The sequence below is a fragment of the Lithobates pipiens genome, unplaced genomic scaffold (assembly GCF_037356315.1).
Source record: "Lithobates pipiens isolate NorthernLeopardFrog02 unplaced genomic scaffold, aLitPip1_a1.2 Scaffold_8, whole genome shotgun sequence".
Taxonomy (NCBI): Eukaryota; Metazoa; Chordata; class Amphibia; order Anura; family Ranidae; genus Lithobates; species Lithobates pipiens.
In genome coordinates, this window is record NW_027507903.1 from 348,164,878 (window position 1) to 348,189,615 (window position 24,738).

Genomic DNA, 24,738 nt, shown 5'->3' on the forward strand with positions numbered 1-24,738 from the left:
CCCAAATTAAAGTTAGCGTAAAAATATATGCTTAATATTATTATTATTATTTTTTTTTTTTACATAGCTAGGGGTTGATTGTACAGAGGATAGGGTGTGGGCATTGGAGCCTAGAGGTGCCCAATCTAGAACTGGGCTTTAAGTACAGCAGAGAAAAGTGAGGTTACTGATCTGGCCTTTACTTTAATGCATGTTCTCTGGTCCATAAGACTGGCCCAACAGAATTACAAATATTTGGTCAAGTAAAACTGTTCACATATTTGTGTTTCAGCTGTGTATTTAAGTTTTTCCCTGGAGTTCAGCTTTAAGGTCATGTTGCTGAAGTTTGGCTAAGGACCACATCTGTCAGCTGAAACATGTTTCCTATTACTCCCCACTGCAGCAAATTCATTTTTAAAATGATGGAATACATCCCAGTTCTGAGAACTAGCACTAAATAAACTACAGGCAAAACTTTTTTTTACAGTTTGCAAATGCCAGAAACATAGTGAAAATATTGGACAAGAGCAAATTGTGCTGCATTATGTTGACATATTTCAGAGCAGGTGCAGCAAAAAGTGGAGGGAATAATTTGTAACTTCTGTATGACAGGGATATTATTTGGTATCTGGGCTCTATCTACATGAAAACAGAAAGTCATTCTGAAGTGAAGCTATTGCAAGAAAAGAATGAACAATACAATGTCACGTCACTGTTGGCTATATATGTATACTGATGGCTATGCATTTTACCAGGGTCAACCTGGCCATTTTTAATGCCTCCTGTCCTCTCCCATGGTAAAGATGGCTTCCTTGGGTGGCAGCAACACTGCTTTGTGAGTGCGTGTCATCACACACACATACACACAGAACCAATCAACTCAGTTACACTTCGACATCAGTGCTACCCACCACCATGCCTCTATGAATGCTACCTAGGACAGCCGTCTCAATTGTGTGTGTAGGTGATCAGAATTTAGGTGATTTTGGCTATCATTCAACATAGAGTGTATGTACAGCCAAAACAGATTTTATTTAGTTTTGGATAGAATAGGAATTAAAAGGAGTTAAAAGCCCATCTGTTTATTCTTTGCTGCCAGTGTCTCATGAGGATGGTTATCCTTTACTTGGTTTTGCACAGAGCAGCCCCGATCCTCCTATTCTCCAGTCCCCTGCTGCCCCCCCCCCCCCCACACACCAAGTGCCCCCAGACAAAGCGTCTTGTTCCTAGCCACGCTCTGTCTGTCCATAGATACACAGAACATGGCTTGGCTCAGCCTTCTGCTCCCTCCATTTTAGCTGTAATTGACAGCAGCAGAGCCAATGTTTCCCACTGCTGCCTCTCTTTCCAATGAGAAGAGAGAGCTTCTGCTCTCATGCACATGGCTGGGACGAGATTGGGCTCAGGTAAGTATAAAGGGGGGCTGTGGGGGGAGGAGCACACTGAAGGATTTTACTTTAATGCAGTGAATGAATTAAGATAAAAAACCTTCAGGCTTTACAACCACTTTAAGCATTAGGCTTTGGGGTTTGGGTGCAGGCAATTTCAACACGCTACAAATATCCCAACTTTCTAGCAGGCAGATGAAAAACAAGCAAGCTGAAGGGGTCAGAGCACTTACCTCTTTTTAGCAACCCCTCCTCCCCACCCCTTTCATCAGAACAATTAAGCCAAGCATGTCCAAAGTCTGGCCCACAGGCAAATTGTGGCTCGCATTCCGGTTTCGAACGGCCCGTCTGGTAATTTGGACATGTATATCTTTTGTGGCCACCAACGAATCCCTGAGTGTCGGGGTCCACAAAAGATATACATGCTGGCTGCCTTGGAGGGGACAGGTAGGGTGTGGGACGAGTGTTGTACATACAGGAGAATTTCCTGTTTGCGCGGCGGCCTCTGTAATAGGAAGTCCCATCTCCTGCACTGCCTATGGATGACTGTTCTGTCCATCATAGGAGGTGGGACTTTGTATTAAAGAGGCCGCAGAGAAAACTGATTCTCCTGTATGTAATCTGTTGGAGTTTTTGTCCCACCCCCTCCCTGTCCCACGCGAGGATGCAGATGGGCATCAATCAGGCTGCACTGATGGCAATGGTGAGTCTGCATTCACGGCATTCGGGGTGCTGCATCCCTGGCAATGGTAAGGCTGCATTCATGGCAATGGTGGGCCTGAATTCAAGGCAACAGTGGGGCTGCATTCATGGTAATGGTGGGTCTGCATTCCTGGAAATGGCAAGGCTGCATTCAGGGCAATGGTGGGCCTACATTCCTGGAAATGGTAAGGCTGCATTAATGGCAATGGTGGGCCTGAATTCAAAGCAACGGTGGGTCTGCATTCATGGTAATGGTGAGTCTGCATTCATGGCAACAGTGGGTCTACATTCTTGGCAATGGTGGGTCTACATTCTTGGCAATGGTGGGTCTACATTCTTGGCAATGGTGGGTCTACATTCATGGCAATGGTGGGTCTACATTCATGGCAATGGTGGGGCTGCATTCATGGCAATGGTAGGTCTGCATTCAAGGCAGCAATGGGGCTGCATTCATGGCAATGGTAGATCTGCATTCCTGGAAATGGTAAGGCTGCATTCATGGCATTGGTGGGCCTGCATTCCTGGAAATGGTAAGGCTGCATTTATGGCAATGGTGGGCCTGAATTCAAGGCAACGGTGGGTCTGCATTCATGGCAATGGTGGGTCTGCATTCATGGCAACAGTGGGTCTACATTCATGGCAACGGTGGGGCTGCATTCATGGCAACGGTAGGTCTGCATTCATGGCAACAGTGGGTCTACATTCATGGCAATGGTGGGGCTGCATTCATGGCAATGGTGGGGCTGCATTCATGGCAATGGTGGGTCTACATGCATGGCAATGGTGGGTCTGCATTCATGGCAATGGTGGGTCTACATTCATGGCAACAGTGGGTCTACATTCATGGCAACGGTGGGGCTACATTCATGGCAACGGTGGGTCTGCATTCATGGCAACGGTGGGTCTGCATTCATGGCAACGGTGGGTCTGCATTCATGGCAACGGTGGTGCTGCATTCACGGTAGTGGTAGAGCTGCAGATGGTCACTAATTAGACTGCATTCATGGACACTGACCATCATCTTGCGTCACAGTTCTTTATTTAAAATGTATGTTTTTGTTCCTGAAACTTCCCTCTTAGGGTGAATGTGTGTGTTATACGTCGATAAATACGGTACACAGGCAAGAAAATTATTGTTGGGCAGTGTACACTTAGTCCGAATTTTAATGGTTTCAAAGAATGTCAGGCAAAATAGTCAGCCCTCACGCACGTTCACTTCATCAAATCTGGCCCTCTTTCAAAAGAGTTTGGACACCCTTGACTAAAGCTTAACTGTATATTCATCACACAGTGAGCACAAGAAGGCAAATAGGGCTTTTTTTAATTTACCCTTTTTTTAATAAAAAAACCTTTGCCCCCCCCCAACTGTACGTCACTTGCTTAGTCTCCTGGGATGTATGTCTTATATCCCAGGAGGCACAGTCCTTTATTGAGAAAGGAAGGGGATGGGCTTAGCGGCTGCCAGCTTCCAGTTTCAATAAGATGGCTGTGTTGGACCGAGCAGGGGCCAGAAAAGAACAGGATCTCAGCAGGAAAACTCTGGATTTGCTGGCCAGGTGACTATCTTAACTGTGCTGGACCTGCAACCAGGTAAGCAGGGGTTGTAAAAAAAACTTGGGCGGGGGGATGAAGATCCAAGATTCAAATTGATCTTGGTTGTTTGATCTCGATTGATCGATCAACTTGGGTACAAGGAGCCTGCCGGATTTGCTTGCAATTATTGCAAGTGGCTGTTAGTGGTGGGAGAAGACAATTGCTGATTCCCCTATCAGCACTGCCTGTGTTGATGGGGGAATCGTGCAAAGTTCTTTCTTTTGCACGCGCCTTAGAGATTTTTATAAGTTAATAAAATTCAGATTGCGTAAAGAAAATAAATAATGCACAGTACAGCAGCCTCTTCAAAGAGCTCCTGAAGAATTAGAATGTGATTCAACTGAGAGTAGTTGAAACATTTCTTTCAGTGTGAGGTTGAAATTACACTCAATAAAACCGTGACATAATGAGTGGTTTTTATTGCTTCTGTCATACAATGTTAGCGTTGGTGAGATGAGATGTTACAGACATACCTAAACCCAGAAAATTAAATACTTACATATTCACATCTGTATCCTTATGACAAAGAGGCCTTATATACTGTATGTCTCCAATAGGACAGACTTGTAGTGTATGTTTTACTTTTAAATGGAAACTCTGTAATGATGATGAGTAAGTCTCAGGAGTAGCAGCAACTGCTGGAGATTCTATTTATATCCAGGGTAATGCAATTTCAGTCATAATAATCATATTTATGCAATTTAATATTTGTATTTTTCCTTACAAGGCAATTCCACTTTTTAGAGTGGCTCATATATTTATTCTGGCTGACTGACCACTAAAACCGCAACCCAGCCATGCCTGTTTACCACCTCCTCTTACATGCATGGACCACAGTACATGTAATAATATATATATATATTTTTTACCAAATATAATAGAACTCTGTTTCGTCATCTTCATTTTTTGCCATTTACCCAACTTACTCCAAGGATCTTGCTTTTCTGGAGTTTCTAGGAAGGCCTGGGACACTTTTGGGTAACCACGGGAGCAATAATCTGTTGCCTGTAGCATGCAGTGAACAGTGGGTGTAGACAAATTCATGGGGATGGGGATGTTAAAATGGAAAATAAAACCCAATGCTACTTGCTGTCTGTATGGCACATATACAGTGCCTTGAAAAAGTATTCATACCCCTTGCGATTTTCCACATTTTGTCATGTTACAACCAAAAACGTAAATGGATTTTATTGGGATTTTATGTGATAGATCAACACAATGTGGCACATAATTGTGAAGTGAAAGGAAAATGATAAATGATTTTCAATTTTTTTTACAAAGAAATATCCGAAAAGTGTGGGGTGTGCTTGTATTCAGGCCACTTTGTAGAACCACCTTTCGCTGCAATTACAGCTGCAAGTCTTTTTGGGCATGTCTCTACCAGCTTTGCACATCTAGAGAGTGAAATTTTGCCCATTCTTCTTTGCAAAATATCTCAAGCTCTGTCAGATTGGATAGAGAGCATTTGCGAACAAAAATATTCAAGTCTACCAACAGATTCTCAGTTGGATTTAGGTCTAAACTTTGACTGGGCCATTCTAAGGCCTGATTCACACCAATGCATTTTTATTGCTTTTTGCATTTTGCAGTTTTGCACTACAGTCCATTCAACGTGATTTCCTATGGAACACGTTCTGTAGTACAAATCTGCAAAATGCAAAAAGCACTAAAAATGCATAGGTGTGAATCAGGCCTAACACATGAACATGCTTTGAAATAAACCATTCCATTGTAGCTCTGGCTATATGTTTAGGGTCATTGTCCTGCTGGATGGTGAACCTCTGACCCAGTCTTAAGTTTTTGCAGACTCTAATGCCCTGTACACACGACCGGTTTTCCTTCAGAGTTTATTCCGATGGAGTTCCGATGGAATTCCGATGAAACACATGATCACACCAAAGTCCGATCATCAAGAACGCGGTGACGTACAGCACGTACGACGGGACTAGAAAAAGGAAGATCAATAGGCAATAGCTTCTGTCTCGTACTTGCTTCAGAGCATGCTTCGTTTGTGGTCCGTCGGAACAGCATACAGACAAGCGGTTTTCCCGATAGGAATTGGTTCCGTCAGAAATATTTAGAACATGTTCTATTTCTAGGTCTGTCCGAATTTTTGAAATAAAAAGTCCAATGAGGCATACACACGATCGGAATATACGATGAAAAGCTTCCATCTGACTTTTTCTGTTGGACATTCCGCTCGTGTGTGTGCGGCATAACAGGTTTCCTTCTAAGATTGCCCTGTATTTGGCTCCATCCACCTTTCCATCCACTCTGACCAGCTTCCCTGTCCCTGCTGAAGAAAAGCATCCCAATAACATGATGCTGCCACCACCACGTTTCACGGTGGGCATGGCGTGTTGAGGGTGATGTACAGTGTTAGTTTTCTGCCACACATAACGTTTTGCTTTTAGGCCGAAAAGTTACATTTTGGTCTCATCTGACCAGAGCACCTTCTTCTTCATGTTTGTTGTGTTCCCCACATGGCTTCTCACAAACTGCAAACAGACTTCTTATGGCTTTCTTTCAACAATGGCTTTCTTCTTGTCACTCTTCCATAAAGGTCAGATTTGTGGAGTGCATGACTAATAGTTGTCCTGTGGACAGATTATCCCACCTGGGCTGTGGATCTCTGCAGCTCCTCCAGCGTTACCATTGGGCCTCTTGGCTGCTTCTCTGATTAATGCTCTCCTTGCCCAGTCTGTCATTTTAGGTGGATGGCCATGTCTTGGTAGATTTGTAGTTGTACCATACTCTTTCCATTTTTGGGTGATGGATTGAACAGTGCTCCGTAAAATGTTCAAAGCTTGGGATTTTTTTTTATAACCTAATCCTGCTTTAAACTTCTCCACAACTTTATCCCTGACCTGTCTGGTGTGTTCCTTGGCCTTCATTATGGTGTTTGTTCACTAAGGTTCTTTAACAAACCTCAGAGGGCTTCACAGAACAGCTGTATTTATACTGAGATTAAATTACACACAGATTTATACTGAGATTAAATTACACACAGATGGACTCTGTTTAGTAATTAGGTGACTTCTGAAGGCAATTGGTTCCACTAGATTTTAGTTAGGGGTATCAGAGTAAAGGTGGCTGAATACAAATGCATTCCACATGTTTCAGATATTTATTTGTAAAAAATGTTGAAAACCATTTATCATTTTCCTTCCACTTCACGATTGTGTGCCACTTTGTGTTGGTCTATCACATAAAATCCCAATAAAATACATTTACATTTTTGGTTGTAACATGACAAAATGTGGAAAATTTCAAAGGGTATGAAAGAGTTTTAAAGGCACTGTATGCCACAGTTGAGGGGCATTTAATACACTGTTTGAACAGCTCAGGATTGTATAATGTACAGAATGCAGGAGTCAAAAGTGTATAACACAGTGCAGGAGTGTGTAATGCAACAATGCAATGGTCAAGGATATCTGACACACAGTGCAGGAATCAATGGCATGTAATGCACAGAGTGCAGTGGTCAGGCGTGAATAATGCATAGAGTGCAGGGGTCAGGGATGTATAATACACAAACTACAGGGGTCAGGAATGCATAGCGTACAGAATGTAGGGATCAGGTATATGTGACTCACAGATTGCAGGGGTCGTGGTGTGTAACTCAGAGTTTAGGGATCAGAGGTGTGTAGCTCACTGAGTGCAGGGGCAGAGTGAGTAACTCCCAAAAATGACTATATTGCTGCATACCAATTCTTAGATGTGGTAGCTGCATTCATTTTCTTTTTATAGTTTTTTTTTTCTTTATTTTCCAACTTCCTTTAACAGACCAAGGTGTTCAGAAAAAACGTCAGTTAGAGGGTTGGGATAAACCATTTAAGACTAAGCCCTTGTACACACGGTCGGACATTCAGACGGAAAATGTCCGATCGGACCGTGTTGTCGGATAATCCGACCGTGTGCGGGCTACATCGGACTGTTTCCGTCGGAATATCCGACCGACAAACTTTTAGAGCTGGATCTAAAAAATTTCCAACATGATCCGATCGGACTTTGTCCAATCGTTTGTAGAGAATTCCGATTAGACAAAGTGCCACGCATGCTCAGATCAAATTCCTAGACCAAACCTATTGGCTACTAGCCTGAACGTAGTCCCGTTGTAACTAAACGAACGATCGGATGTTCCGAAAACTTTGTCCGACCATGTGTATGCAACACCAGTTTCGGAGAAAATCCTTGGACAAAATCCGACGGATTTTGTTGTCGGAATGTCCGACCGTGTATACGGGCTAACAGTAGTGCTTACAATGGTGAAGATTTTGCTTATTTATGTAAAACCTTAATCCCAAAGAAATAATAGCTGTTTCTGTGTTAGGTGGAGTTTGATTTTAATTTGTCAATCCATCTAAAACTGCTAGTGCATAACACTAGCCTCTCCCAGATTGCCAATTCTGCTATCCAAGGGTGTCTCTTGCTCCATCAGTGAAGTGGAACCACCTTCAAGGCAGCAAGTGTGTTGCAGTCAACAAAAAAAAAAAGTCAGATGAGGCATACACACGATCGGAATATACAATGAAAAGCTTCTGTCTGACTTTTTCTGTTGGACATTCCACTCGTGTGTCCACGGCATAACAGGTTTTCTTCTAAGATTGCCCTGTATTTGGCTCCATCCGTCTTCCCATCAACTCTGACTAGCTTCCCCTATGCTGCCGTGAATAGGCACCAGGGAAGGAAAATTACGGAAAGGAAAGTATTCAATTTTCCAGTTTAATTTACAATTCACATCTTAAAATTATTATTATTGATATGCAGCAGTTGGCTACTTTGGTTTTAGGGTCAATTAGAAATCCTTATAACAAAAAAAAACACAAAAAAAATACTGATACAAAATATAAAGAACGATATTGGAATATTAATTAGAGTCACCTTTGATATACATTTTTGTACAATGAATTAGTGATTTATATGAAGATCGCATCCTTAAAAGGCATGGAATCAAACATTTTAAAGCAGGCACAGCCATGTAAAGCAGCTGAAAGGTGAAAGGTCAGTGTTAATGTCTTACAATTGTTTGGATAAAGTGTCAGAGCTGGGATAACTGTTAGGGCGCCATAAAGGAACCTGCAGTTCATTTCTCAGTCTCATAAGTGAAGTATTACAATAAGGCTCTGCAATTACATCCTGTTTAGTCCAGATCCGGAAACGTCTAGATAAGGCTGTACATTATAAGAGGTCAGATCAGAGATATCCATTATGTTTAGGTACCTGTGACACTTTCATACGTTTACTGAACAACTAAGCAGATACACCTGTGCAAAGGCATATTATTTACCTGTGCATTTTATAGCATCAAGGAAAATAGCATCCCAGCAAGCCTCGAATTTGTATACTGATGAATAAATGACATTCTAAACTATAATTATAGCTTCCAAGCAAGAATTCTGTGGGTATGAATTACAGCTTACATATAATTACGTCTAGAACCAATGTAAGGTGATAGCTTATGTACCTATGAAAAAGTAAGATCATTTCTCAAATGTCTTGTTGTTATAAAGAGATTCTAGTGATATCACAATGTCCAATGATTTTCATGGGCTATTATTTCCTTTTTTTTTTTTTTTTATGTAAGCAAAGTGATTAAAATATGGCTTTTGTGTTTTTGTATTTTGATATTAAAGTGATTCTAAATTCAAAATGTTTTTTACCTTATGGGCCCCTTCACACTGCCCTGTTGTGGTTTGGCCACAGGGTGGGTGCAGCGTACCAGCAGTTTCCCATAGACTTCTATTGTCCCGCGTTTTTAGTGCGTTTTCTGAAAGTGCAGCAAAAGTCCTGCTGCTGCATTTTTTAAAATATTTTTATTGTTTTAAAAAAATAGAAAAGAAAAAAAGCTTACAAACTCCAAGTGAAAGCAACCCATGCATAGGACACACCCCCTTGTCACGCCCCTTAAAGGAGAATTGTACAAAAAAAAGATTGGTTAAACCCCCAAGTGCTTTTTTAAACCACTACTATTCCTTTATATTGGCTGTTGGAATTTGCAAATGCAACAATTTGGAAATCAGATGCAAGGTTTAGCACTGGAAAATACTTTTTGATAGATAAAAAGTGAATTTTTTTTTATACAACTGTACAGATCAGACCAAAATGAGGGACAAATGAGGAGGAATGAGGGGTGGAGGGACATTACTCCAAATCAGGGGCAGTCCCTTGAAATTAGGGACAGTTGGTAGCTATGCGCAATGTGTCTATACACATCTCACATTACATCAACAGCAAAAATGAAAAATGGAACAAGAGGGATAAATAAGGGGGTGAGAGTGAATCCAAACTGCAAGGGCAGCAGAGACGGGGGAGGGGAGAAGTCATTGGCCCATTTCCACAGCAGTGGAAGGATCCTCTAGCCAGCAAGCCCAAACAGGCATTTGTTCCTCTTACCCCTGTTCTCATGTCTCATTGCACAGTGCAAGGTTTGAATTGCTGCATCTTTGGTGCACTTTCAGAAAATTCTGTAAAATCATGGGACATAATAGAAGTTTATGGGAAAGTGTAGATAACCTGCACAAAAAATGCTGGTACACTGTGCTGCAACCGCATTGTGGCCTAGACGCAGCAGGGCAGTGTGAAGGTGCCCTAATGCATTCCCTGGATTAAGCCTAGTACACACGGGCCAAATGTCAGGTGGCATTGGCCAGTTCAATAGAAACCAGGCGCTATTTGGTCCATGTGAACGGGAGCCAGTCCAACAGAAGCCGGCCGAATATCAAAGGGTCATGGCCGAAAAAGGTCTACCGACTGGATCCCGATCAGCGTACTCAGCCAGTGAGTGAGAGCGATGACCGGAGTGTTCTGGTGTGGGGGGCCGCTCCCCTGTCAGTACACAATAGAACACCAGGGAAGATTGCTGTACTAACATCGGATTTTTAGTACATCGGCTCTGACCTGAGCTGTCAGACTCTGCACTAGTTGTGGTGTGCGAGGCTTTAGGGTAAAAATCATTGCATCATTTTTTTATTTTTTTTGTTCGTTCACTCCTGCTAAGCTATTAGCTATAAGGCTCCCTGTTGGCAAAATACAATGATCACTGTTTCCAGTTATAGCTGGTGGCACTGATTATTCAGGAAAAACCTGACAGGCTAGTTGTCCACAAGCCGATTAATGGATCGACTTGTGCAAAACCAGCTAGCCCATGCATGGATCAAAATTTGATTGGTCCCTGCTGAATTGCCTGAATTCCAATCCATGAATGGTTGACTTTACTTGCCTTCTCTCACAATCCAGTGCTGTCCCCATCTGCAGCACCGCTCCACTGACTTTCTATACTTACAGGAGGCATAGGCATCACAGGCAGCCATAGGCTCCTGCTGCTGTCAGTCAAATCCTGTGAGGACGGAGAAGGGTGTATGGCTGAGCTGCATTTGTTTTGTCTATGGATGCACACAAACCAGCTCAGGAATACATCCACACAGGTGCCCCCATATCACACGGCTTGCTATGGGAGGACTTGTGTCAATTAAAAAGTGCCTATTTCATTAGTGTATGGCAAGCTTAAAGCGGAGTCCCACCCAAAAATGGAACTTCCGGTTTAAGCACTTGTGACCCCCTGACATGTCACATTTGGCATGTCATTTTTTTGGGTGGAGAGTGGGTACCTGGTTTTGAGAAGTACCCAGCTCCCACCTTCTCTCCTGGCACCGCAGCGCCAGGCGTAAGTTCATCTCTCCCCCTGCAATCTTCTGGGACACGTCACGGGTCCCAGAAGATTGCCTGGCCATTCCAGACTGCGCAGCGTGACTCACGCATGCGCAGTGTCTTAATACCACTCCCACACTTACAATCTTTGGACGGCCACATCACTGGACCATGGGACATGTGAGTGTCTGTTTATTAACCCCTTCCTGACCAGCCACCACAGTTATACCCGACCGGATGGCTCCCCTGTGCGAGCCGTCGTAGCTGTAGCAGGTATGCAAACACACAAATCCCGGTTCTGTTAGGGGAGAGGAGACAGATTGTGTGTTCCTACTAAGTAAGAACAACAATCTCTCTCTTCCTCTAGTCAGCCACATTCCTCCCACAGTTAGAACACATCTAGGGAACACATTTAACCCCTTGATCACCCTCTAGTGTTAACCCCTTCCCTGCCAGTGACACTTCTACGGTAATCAGTGGCTATTTTTATTTAGCTCTGATCGCTGTATAAGTGTCACTGGTTCCAAAAAAGTGTCTGATGTGTTTGTCGCAGTGTTGCAGCCTTGATAAAAATCGCAGATCACCGCCATTACTAGTAAAAAAAATTAAAAATAATAATAAAAATGCCATAAATCTATCCCCTATTTTGTAGACGCTATAACTTTGCACAAACCAATCAATATACACTTATTGCGATTTATTTTACCAAAAATATGTAGAAGAATACATATTGGCCTAAACTGATGAAGACATTTTTATATTTTTTTGGGGATATTTATTATAGCAAAAAGTACAAAAATTGACGTTTTTTTTTTGTTTATAGCGAAAAAAATAAAAACCGCAGAGGTGATCAAATACCACTAAAAGAAAGCTCTATTTGTGGGGAAAAAAGGACATACATTTTGTTTGGGTACAACGTTGCACCACCGTGCAATTGTCAGTTAAAGCGATGCAGTGCAGTATCTCAAAAAATGGCCTGGTCAGGAAGGGGGTAAAATTCTTCTGGGGCTGAAGTGATTAAAAGACAGCAGCTACACTTTTTGTAGCTGCTGACTTTTAAATGGGTGGAACTCTGCTTTAAGGTGGTATTCAGGAGCATTTTTCAACATAAAGGAGCTGTAACTATAGTGCAACCTTTGGTGCAGTTACATTTAAATTGCAGCTCCCCCTGTTCCTAGCGTCTTCACCCGTCTTATGCCGCGTACACATGATCGGATCATCCGGCGGACTTGGGCTCTGGTCCGCCGGACAATCCACCCGTGTGTGGGCTCCGGCGGACTTTTTGTTCCCGAAAGTCTGGCGGACTTACAAAGAAGTCTTGACTCAAAATTGTCTGCCGGACTCGGCAGTCCGGCGGACAATCCACCCGTCTGTGTGCTAGTCCGCCGGACTTTTGAAATGAACAGACTTGCCCACACACAGAGTAAAGTCTGTTCATTTTGAACGGGGCTCCAGGAAGACGGGACTAGCTAAGGAAGTCAATGTCGCCGCCTCCATCAAAATTAACGGACTTTACTCTGTGTGTGAGCAAGTCCATTCATTTCAAAAGTCCGCCGGAAAAGTCCGGTCATGTGTGGGCAAGTCTGCTCGTAAGGAAAGTCCTGCGGACCTCCGCTGCAAAGTCTGCTGGATAGTCCAATCGTGTGTACATTGCATTAGAGTCGCTTATACCTGATCTTGAAATATTGCTGATTAAGCCACACAGTCACTTGTCAAAATATGCTGAGCCAGACCTACGCGTGCTTTAGCCTATTTAGACTTATGAAGCATTTTTAATCCATGCTCGAGTGGAGTAAAACTCTTCATAAGATTGAATGGAAAGGGCACAGGGTAAGTGCAGGCTCTGCTCAGAGTTTGACAAGAGGCCATGCATACCCATAAACTCATGCTAATGATTTAGGTCCACTAGCTTGATACCGCTGCTAATAAAGCAATATTTACAGTATAATTTTTTAACTGGGGCCAGATTGCATTCTGTAAGTGGAAATATATTTGATAATGGTAAGGAAATTGTGGTTATGACATTAGTGATCAAAATAGATAAAAGGACTAATCATGAAAATATCCATAAGCTAAATAACCTCTTTGTAGATCCAGATACTTGCTGTTTGGACATTAAAGTACAACCAAAACAGATGAGCAGACTAGCAAGAAAGAGTCAAAAGGGAAAAGTTACCATTTACCAATATGGGAAGAAGTAGCATTTGTATTTTTGTAGCCATTTTTAACATTTATAGGAACATTCCAGACTAGTTAAAGTGGTTGTTAAGCCACTATATTAAATTTATACCGTCCTCTCTGTTTATTAATCCTGTGTGCCCCTGTGTCTGTGCCTTATAAAAATAAGCCATTCTATACCTGATTTCAGAGCACCACTCGACGCTCACGTGACCGGCCTCCCCTCTGCTTTCCCCGTCTGACAGCTGCAGCGGGCGGGGCAGAGAAATCTGAGCTGACATCAGTTGGGAGGGGAGGAGGAGAGAGGCAGACGGTCACGTGAGCGCCAAACAGCACTCTGAACTCAGGTGTAGAACAGCTTATTTTTATAAGGCACAGACACAGGGGCACACAGGATTATTAAACAGAGAGGATAGTATGAAACATTTAATGTAACTTCAGCAGCAGAAGGGGAGGAGTAAGCACTGACACCGAGCTGACAGGCAGGGAGGGGAGAGAGGGGGACAGAGGAGCTACATAGTTACATAGTTAGTAAGGTTGAATAAAGACACCAGTCCATCCAGTTCAACCTGAGTGAGTGTCTACAATTGTCCCTATCCCTGTACATCGCACTCACATTGGTCCCAACCCTCAAGGCGCCCAGAATCCAAGGTCCCCATTAATATACTAAGGCCGATTTTGGACAGAAGCCAATTAACCTCCCTGCATGTCTTTGGATTGTGGGAGGAAACCAGAGTACCCGGAGGAAACCCACGCAGGCACAGGGAGAACATACAAACTCCAGGCAGGTAGTGTCATGGTTGGGATTTGAACCAGTGACCCTTTTTGCTGCTCGGTGAAAGTGGTAACCACTACACCACGGTGCCGCCCAACACCACTGTGCCGCTGAGCTGCGGATGATGGAGACACATAAACTGACTACGGTGTCAGGGCTCAGCAGCCATGGTCAGTTTACGGGGGGAGGGCCAAATGACACAGCACAAGCACTGTGCTGTTATTCATGCTTTAAAGGAACAGGATCTTTTTTTCTTATTTCTTTTTAGGATAACAAACACTTTCAATCTGGTGATTCATTTTCATTTTATAGTTAAAAACGAGAGAAAAAAACTATTTTAATTATTTTAGCTGCTAACAGGAATGAGCTTTGTCATGTGAAGGTGGAAGGAGGGTCAGTAGGTCTGTGAAAATATACACAGGGCTTTCTAAACTGGAAGGCAGACAGGGTAGAGGAATGATAAGTATCGGCAGAGGGAAGGTAAGTATCAGCAGGGAAGGTGGAGGGTTGGGGCATATCCTATATACATGAAGATCTGATAACAGTAATGCTTAGAAACTAATCATATTGGGTATATTTAATTATATTTTGGTTGTTTTAAGGTTCTAAATCCTATATGTGACAAAGGATTCACAGAGTAAATCACCTGTTTGTGTAAATAACATGTTGTAGACAACAGGATCTTACAAATAAACAGCTAATTGGCTGGAGCCAAGTATCGGCAGAATATTTTCCAACATGTCCCATTGACAGAAGTGAATACAATAATTAAACTTTGCCAACACACTGGTCTAAATTTGGTGGGTACCTGCTGGAACGGTGGTCGCACTTAGATCAGTGTGTGGCCTCCCCAATAACAGACTATTTTGTATGTAGTAGGTCTATATTGTACATTTTATCTGCTCTGGCACTCATACTGTTTTCTACAGCCATATGCTTGTCTTTTCTAGTTAGATGGTATTGTCCCCCAGGGTGTAGGTTCTATTATTCAAACTTAGAATGAAGGCATACAGCAGCACAGCAATTTAAATTCTCTGCAATCATTGTGACATCCCTCATTGATCCTCCTTTGGGCATGACATATTTTGTTTAAGCCGGACTTTCTTCTGCATTTCCTATTAAGGAAACTTTTTCTAAGGAAGTATTTCGTAACTGAATTTGATGAATAGTGAAACAGATAAAATTACTTGTCTGCTTGCAATAAAGAAAATACCGCAGAAATGGGCAGAAGCTTCTTTTCCAGGTTTTAAATGTTGTAGAGTAAAGGTTACAGAAGAAGTAAGATACTGTGTAACGAGTCACAATAGCTATGGGTATTTAACGTTGTTAAAGCTGAAGTTTAGGTCTACATAATTAAATTGGTCTAGTGTGGACCATGTAAGCATGTATGTGCCATACCTGTGGCATCCATGTGGAAGCTGGAAATCATTATAGTAGGCACTGCTACTCCAATGATCTCCACTAGCTTCTGTGTCTCATGCCGGCTGTGGCTTCCCAGCTGCAATATTAATACATGAATTGCTCAGCATTGCCATCATTCAGAGTGCAATTTGAATTTGCAAAGTATTCTCTGACTGGATGAAGTGGAGAGATGGGGAGGTTGGTCTCCACGTTGTCAATCAGAAAACACTTTGCTTTAACTGAGAAAATGCAAAATGCGGCTGGTCACGTGAGCGCCGAGCGGCACTCTTAAATCAGGTATAGAAAGGCTTATTTTTATAAGGCACAGACACAGGGGCACACAGGATTAATAAACAAAATGTACACATTCTGGCGTGCTGAGCGAGTGACATCCTGTGTTCAGCAAGTAACAGGCAGTCACTTGGCACAGGACCAAGGAGCTCATTGAGATCTGTTGAGAAGCAGTGCTTTCTACAGTGATTTCCACCTTCAGGGGGGTTCTCACTGGTATAGCACATAAGTAACTATGTAACTGGTATGTACCCAGGGACGGACTGACCATTTGGCTACTCAGGCACTGCCCAAAGGGCCCCTGGGCCCTAAAGGGGCCCCATCATGGTTGCCAACCTCAGTAAAACCAGGGACAGTATGTTAAAATCTGTGGCTTTTTTTACATCTGTCTCTGAAATGTCCCTTACCGACATCCTTTTGGTCTAAAAATCCAGAGATTATAGCTGCCTCAACTCTCCAGTACCTTCTAAGCCAATAGAAACATGTCTGTGTATACTGTGTGTACATGTATGTCTATACTGTGTGATTATATACTGTGTGTGTATACTGTGTGGCGCCATAATCTCTGATTGCCTGGGTGCCCATAATCTCCTATTGCCCAGGGGCCCCCCTAATCTCCTATTGCCCAGGGGCTCCATGAGTTGTCAGTCCACCCCTGGATGTACCTTGTATGTAACAGGACTGATTTAACTGTGAAAAATTGCCATCCCTAAAAGTCTTTTGGCTCCAATGGTGGTTCATGACCTCATTGCAGGTGACACATATCAGAAGGTCAGAAGTGTGATGAATTTGATTAGATATCTTAAGAGAAAGTGTTGCCAACTGCATCAATATTTGCTTCCCACAAGAGCCCTGTATTTTGGGCCTATAGTAACCTCAGGCAAGAGCCGATTTGCATTGCTGTTACTACAGCTGTTAATACCTAACATTTATAGGTAAAGTTGATCCAGGGAAAATCCGATTGCCTCTCGGGGGATCAGGAAGGAATTTTTTTCCCCTGTAGCAAATTTGAGCATGGGTTTTTTTGCCTTCCTCTGGTTCAACTGTGGGTATAAAACTGGGCATATTGGATTGTACGATATTTTTTAGTTTAGTTTTTAAGGTTGAACTATGTATTTATGTAACAGTAAGTTACTGATCACTGCCATTGCCTTGACAAAGTTTTTTTTTACACATAGTTAATTGTTGTGGTGTAGTTAATGCTAGGGTTTAATTGTGACAGAGTCTGGATTAGGGAGCCTGGTCCCCTGCCAGGACTAACCAAGGGAAGGGAGGTAAGCAAGTGAACTATCTCGGTATAATGCAGAAAGGGATACAATGAAGTATATAGACAATCATCTAAAATTTGGAAACGTTTATTGATACATAATACATGAAAAAAGAAAGTCAGTAGTAAATTAAAATCATAGGTGACTTGGTCATGTTCAGTGCTCCCCCCTTCCATTTTTTCCTCCCTTTCTTTCCCCTTATTATCCCCCATTCCCCCCTCCTTTCTTCTTTTTCTTTCCCTTTACCCCCCCCCCCCCCCTTCCTCTTCCTTTTCCCCCCTTTCTTTCATCCCTGTTCACGCAATCTCCCCTCATTTTCTATAGTGGTGTACATGTTTGTTGTCTTTTCCACATTAATTCAGGGGTTGTTTGGTTTGTACTTTTCACTAATTATCCACTAACTGCACCACAAATTTCACCTTTTTGGCAACCTTCCACCAATTTGTACCACTTAATTTCATTCACTCACTTAGTCACCATCTCACTGGGCTGTTACCTAATTTTTTGGCTCATGTACTTTATGTACCTCATTTCACCCAGACTCCAGCCCCTTGACTTATTAATCTCCCCCAGTCACCTCAGGAGGCCCTACTGGTGATGCCCTGTGCACACCCAGACTTGGGTAAGCAGCTTTACACACCCCCTCTTTTCTTTCCTCCCTTTTTAATTAATATATATATATATATATATATATATATATATATATATATATATATATATATTATGTATGTGTGTGTTCGTACATCCCATATGGGAAGGCAGATACAATCTGACAGGAAGAATTCACAGGAATATGAAGTGTTGGGGCAAACGCTTTAAAGTTATGGTAAATCAAGGCTTAGGACTGATAGGTCTAGTGTTGTGGCTAGGATGAATAGTCCTGACATGATTAAACTAAATAAATAATAAAAAAAAAAAAGACATTATATATATATATATATAGGTGTGTGTATGTATGTATGTATGTATGTATGTATGTATATGTGTATATATATATATATATATATATATATATATATATATATATATATATATATATATATATAGCCTAATGTGCTAGTGTATTATATTTGACCAAGGATCTAGTTATGGTTTGTCAGTGAAGAAAAATTCATTACAATCTCAAGGGCTCTTGGATAAACTTGTGCTATCCACCCATCCACAGATGTTTCAGCCAAACGCCCCAAGAGGAAGTAATCCACCTCCTTGCCCCATTTCACCAAAAATAAACGCCGCCTGTTAGACATCACTGAGTCATTACTCAACAAATGTGATAAGAGTAACAAAGTAAACAGGGAGATTATGAATCTGGTATTGTCACAAATGCCATGACTTCAGCAGCCTATAGCATAGATTATTCTCCACATGGCTGTATATGGAAGGATTTTTCCAGCCTTGAGAATGTCTTTATGAATTTACCATCCAGGCACAAAGAAGGCAGAGGAGAAAAGGAACAATGTGATGAAGATTTACTGCAAGCATTTTGTTTGTTTTATAAATTCCACACCCTATTGGGAAGAAGCTCTCTCTATGTAAAATATGCCTCTGACCAGCAGCTTCCACATACATCAGTTAATCCTATAGCAAATACAAAGATAAATGTACCTCTAATCAGGAGCGTATCATGAAATCAAAAGTGGGCCCTAGGTACCGACAAAATAATAATGCAGGGCGCAAATCGTGCCATAGTGAAAAGTGGGTGCGATTTAAATTACTCTAAATATTGAGTGGCTTAAAGAAGATGGGGTTAGAGTTTGAGATGAGTTACATTGTGCAGAATGTGATAATGTTAAATTGGAAATGTACAGTGTAGAGTGTACTGTAGTGGGTAGTTTGTGCAGGAAAGGAGTGCAGAGTCAGTGTATGGAGATGGGTAGTATGTGCAGGAGAGGAGTGCGGAGTATATAGAGGTGGGTAGTACGGTATGTGCAGGAGAGGTGTGTGGAGTGTATAGAAGTGGGTGCATGTGTAGAAGAAGTGTATGCAGAATGTATGACAGTTGATAGTCTGTGTTTTCAAAATGCTTTTTGGGGGCCAGTGGATGGTGTCAGTAAAGCAATAGACAGTGTCATTTATTTTTTTATTGCTCATTCAGAAAAGGAAGGGGCCAGTAAATTACATGTTTACTGGCTCCTTCCTCAGCTCTCCATCCTGACAGATCTGGTATAGGGGGGGGGGGCAGAGAAGTACAGGGGGGCCAGAGTAGCACAGAAAGGTACTGAATGAGCATAGAGGGGGACTGAAGGAGTGGGGCAGACGAGCACAGAGACGGACTTAGTGAGCACAGAGGGGGACCGAAGGAGTGGGGCAGAGGAGCACAGAGAGGGACCAGAGGAGCACAAAGGGGTCCAGAGGAGCACACAAGGGGGCCCACAAAAGAAGGGATATCCGAAGGATGGGGTTGATTGGTGAAGTGAAGGGAGTTACAAACGGACAACTTTTGGCCACGCAAAAAGTGAGGGAAAATTGGCAACCGAGACAACAATACAATACTGATAGAAGTTCTAACATTTCCCTGCTTAATTTAAAGTAGACCTAAAGTCAAAACTTTTTTTGATAAAGGAAGAGTTAAAACCCCGTAATTTTTTTGCTATCTGTGTCCCATTGGGGAGATTTTTGTACACTTCCTGTCCCATAGCCAAAACCGGAACCTCCTTTGGCAGCAGAACTTGAAAGGAGTTTTCATCCTTCTGCACTCTATCCAAAACTAAAAAAAATAATTTGGCTATGGATGTGATTGCAGATCTAGATGGATTAGGACAGGCACCACTTAATGGCAGACTGCAGTCCATGCCCGATCCAAGTGACAACCGTGGCCCCACCACTCAGAAGCCTAGGTGTCTTTCTCTTTGTCCCTCCTTGATTTTCATAAGCATGGGGATGCCATTAGAAATGCATGTCTGCCTCCCGCACATCTGCTAAAAAGCAGCGTGTTTTGGCTGTGGGTGTGGGAACCTCACCCACAATTGTGTGACTCTAGCCATAAAAAGGAGCCAGTGATGTAAAGGGGAGGGGGGGCTGTTATGTGAATGATCTGAATCATCGCACAAACATGTCATTAGGACCTCTGCTGGAAGAAAATCTTAGTGACTAGATGTCTGTGAATTTAAACTCAATGACCCTGGATTATAGAGCATAAATTCATTGATTTCAATGGGCAGAGTTGTGTTGCTCCAGCAGAATCTGTCTGGAAAGTCTTCAGAGTAAATGCATTTTTAGCTCCCATTGGCTCCGGCTGCTTCCTCTCTTTCCTGTAAGAAAGGTGAGAGCTGCTATAGACAGGCACACTGCTGAATTGTGTAAGGACTCATGTAAGTATTTAGGGAGCGACAGGGCAAAACAAATACTGGTAACGTTTTTTATTTACCTTAATGCAGGGCATGCATTAAAGTAAAAAAATGTTTTCCCTTTAGAAGCACTTTGAGTAATGTGTAAGTAACCCAAGGTATTTATTACCTCAAACGGAAATCATAGTACTCCCCCTGACAATGCTTTCATCTTCTTTTCATTTCAGAAAGATGGCACCAACTTTTTAAATGTCTAAATTCCCTTTAATGGTGCATCCATATTGCTCACATTGTGGGTTCCTGACAACAGTGTACAGGTGCAAATTGTGGGAGCCCTTAATGTGTAAAGGGGTCCAAAGCACAGGCAAACAGTTTATTTACAGAGAAAAACAGAGAATTGTATATGCTTTATGGTTAAGTGTGTGAGCTGTTTTATCGATACGCCCTATGCTCATTACAGAATTCTGTGAACCTGATGTAGCATTCGTTATGTTGTGCAAAAACAGGTTAGTTTTATCCCACATAAGACTACCAAGAATGAGATGACCTCACTCTGTAGCCACTGACGTCCACTTCCTCCAAATTAACAACTGGAAGTAACGGCAAACTCATACCACATACACATTTTTGGAATTGTGCAAGTTTACTGACCTCATGCCAATTGTTCCTAACCTTTCTAGTGTTTCAAGATGGTGGGTAGAAGGTTGACTTATGAAAAAGGCATACCCATACCTTTTCATTGCCCCTGTTCATGCAAAAATGATAGACGAGACAAGGGCATACATAATTTTTTCTAGTGCCAGACTAGAGCAGTTATATTTCCATTTAGTTAGGGCAAGTCAATGTGAATTTGGTCACATTGCTATACAAAAGAAAACTTTCAGTAGTTACTGTGCCTACAATGTGTGTGCTGCCCCTGCAGGCCAATACATGATAATAATAAATGTTATTGTTTAATGAATGGGCACACATCAATAGTCTTTATAATGAATGAACTTGAATTGTGCATCTGTGATGGCTGTTCCTTAGAACATTTGTTTTCAGTTTCTTGTTACAAATGGCACCCCACTGGCATTTTTATAAGAGTACATGCATGAGGCCAAATTGTAGAGCTACTAACGTGGCAATCAGCACCTGAAGTACAAGCATACCCCACTTTTAAGTACACAATGGGGGTTATTTACTAAAGCTGGAAAGTGCAAAATCAGGCACACTTCTGCATAGAAACCAATGAGCTTCTTACCCCAGATTGTTCAATTAAGATTTGGTAATAAAACCTGGAAGCTCATTCGTTTTCTATGCAGACGTGAGTTTGATTTTGCTTACCAGCTTTAGTAAATAAACCCTATTGTGTACTTAAAAGTGGGGTATGTCTATATTGGTATTTTTACTTTTTTTTTTCTTCATGGGATTAAAGTAATAATTTTATGGCTATTTCCCTTGAGCTTTGAAAGTTCATTTTTTAAATATTTCAGCAGCATATCTCTGTAATTCCTTTTGCTTGAGCAATATATGAACATATCCACTTATTTTTGCAGTGATAAATATCATTGAATATTTGCCAGATACCTGCTTTTCATTAATTCTTCCACCTTTTGTAGGCTGTTTTCCTTTTTCTTTAAGGGGGATATTCTAATGGTATAAGAGATCTGAAGTTTGTTCTTTGATCACTATGGACTGCTGCAGCTACTTTCCTCTATTTTAAAGGGAAAATAATCTGGCGTACCGGGATTATATAGTCCAGCCAGAAATAAAATGACTATTAGACCAATAAAAAGGATTAAGGGTATTCCAAGATTGTCTCTGATCTGAAAAGGTAGAGATATAGTAAAAGGGGAGGCTCGGGGCCACCTGCGGATGCTATCCTCAGATTTGTGACCGGCTCTGTGCGATTCAGCGGGAGAAAGAACAAAGGGAAGGAAGAGCCAGCTAAGTGTACTATCCCGGTTAAAAGTTTTAAAAACAATGGATAAAATACACTTACAAGAGATATAAGATAAAAAGAGTCATCTGGTGCAGATTCTATAGGTTCGGGAGCCTGGAGGAGCCCCAGAAAGCCATGCTAACCAGCATGGGACGTACAACGGAAGTGACGTCACCAGAAGGATGGAGGACCAGACGAGAAGCAAAGGCACAAAGCTATGCGCTTGAAGCATCTAGCTCCTTCTACGGGCCTCTAGCAGTCAGAACATACCACAGGGGTCCTGCAGATCAGATCAAGGAGAAACCTACACCTATAGACTCTGCACTAGATGAGTCTTTGAATCCTATATCTCTTGTGAGTGTTTTTTTATACATTGTTATTAAAACTTTTAACCGGGATACTACACTTAGCTGGCGCTCCATTCCCTTTGTTCTTTCTCCTACTTTCTTCTACTTTCACTTATTTTTTTAATGCTGTTACTTCAGATCTGCAAGATAAACATTCTTGGAATTTATATATTTTTTTTCTTGTTGTGGCTAGGGCCTCATGCACACTGCTGCTCCTAAACTCACGGTTTTGGAAATTTTGGCATATCCTGCCAAAGACTGTGAACATAACTCAATAAAAGGCTGTCCATGCGCACATAGGCTTTTACCAGAGTTTAGGAGCAGCAGAGTTAAGTGGCAGTAAATGCAGGAAAATCACGTTCAGGAGAGGAAAGTTTTACCAGAAAAATGCTAGATGCTTGAACACTAATTCATTTTTATGCCTGGCCAGAATAATCTTTTTATTCTGGCCAATGAAATGAATTAATACACAAGCGCTTGATGCTGTTAAATGTGTGTAAACGCAGATAAATGCAGTACACACGCTTACCAGCGTCCAGCATTTTCCTGCTGCCAGGGGAAAGGCACCTAGGGAGCGTCCAGTGTCCATTAACCCTAAATGTAAAGCATATAATGAATGTCTTTAGACTGATAAATGATCCAATATTAAGCTGGCTATAGGTGGTTCGGTTTCATCTGAAGAGAGAGAGATCTAGAGAGCAAAATCAATTGATTGCCTCTTCCATGCCAAACAGTGTAAATGGAGTAATCTCCATTAATGGCTATTGCCATTCTTAATGTCACAGTACAAAATATTGGAGTTTAAAAGCCAAGTGTATACAAATGTATCAGGCAAGAACAGATTGTACTGGTACATCCATTATTTGCCTAAAACAATGCGTTTTTTTGTGCTCTAGAGTGTGTATAGCATTAACACCATATTGCTATTGTTCCTCTTCCTGTGCAGATTAATCCCGGAAGCAAGGCTGCTCTGGCTAACCTATGCCCTGGAGATGTTATTTTGGAAATCAATGGGGAAAGCACAGAAAACATGACTCATCTCCAAGCACAGAACAAGATTAAGACCTGTTCCAGCCATCTGATGCTTTCCCTGAACAGGTTTGTATATATTTTTTTTGCAGTGTTTTTTCTAAAGAGGAAAGGAAATATTTGTGCCCTTTGTGCTATTAGACAGGTGACCAGGAATAAAACCTGTCTCCTTAGATTATTACCGAAAACAGATAATTACTCAAATGCACTATGTCTAGGACCTTTATAATCCTTCATGATGCCTGAGGCAGCTTTGGTGATACCACATCCTGCTAATTGCTCTTTAGCAGTGTGCCTTTACCTTTGATTGTAAGAGTAAATATGGCCATACATTATTTGATTTTTATAGTCAACAATTAACTGCTCAGCTCCTTCAATTTTCAGTCATAGAATGCTGGGTGGGAAGGGTCCAAGAGGGGCACCCACTAAGCGAATTCCATCCAGTTTACCAGGAACTGGCTGAAATTTGAGCAGTCTATGACCAGCTTTAACCTTGGCCTGTTGATGTCCCCGCTTGTGTTGTATGTTTTTTTTTAACAGTAAGTAAATGCTTTTTTAAGTGTAGCTAAAGCCAAAACTTGATTTTAGGTTTTGAATGGTATAAGGTATTGTTAAATCCCCTGTCAGTTTATTAGTGAGATTTCTTTTCACTTCTGAAGACACAACAGGAAGCGAGAAGAAATTTTCTCCAGCATGAGGGGAACCCCTCTCTTATGCTGCGTACACACGGTCAGAATTCTCGTCGGAAAAAGCTCTGATGGTTTTCCCGATGGAATTCGGCTCAAGCTTTCTTGCCTACACATGGTCACATCAAATTCCAAACGTTTATAATGCGGTGACGTACAACACGTAAGACGGGACTAGAAAAAGGAAGTTCACTAGCTAGTAGCCAATAGCTTCTGTCTCGTAGTTGAATCTGAACATGC

General features: G+C 41.9%; 1 protein-coding gene across 1 annotated transcript in view; it reads left to right on the forward strand.

Annotated features, from left to right (window-relative positions):
- Positions 1-24,738, forward strand: part of PDLIM4 (PDZ and LIM domain 4) — a 262,578-nt gene that overhangs the window by 39,761 nt on the left and 198,079 nt on the right. Inside the window, exon 2 of the mRNA XM_077473273.1 lies at positions 23,730-23,881. Coding sequence (XP_077329399.1) covers positions 23,730-23,881 — 152 coding nt within the window. The remainder of the gene's footprint in view (positions 1-23,729; positions 23,882-24,738) is intronic.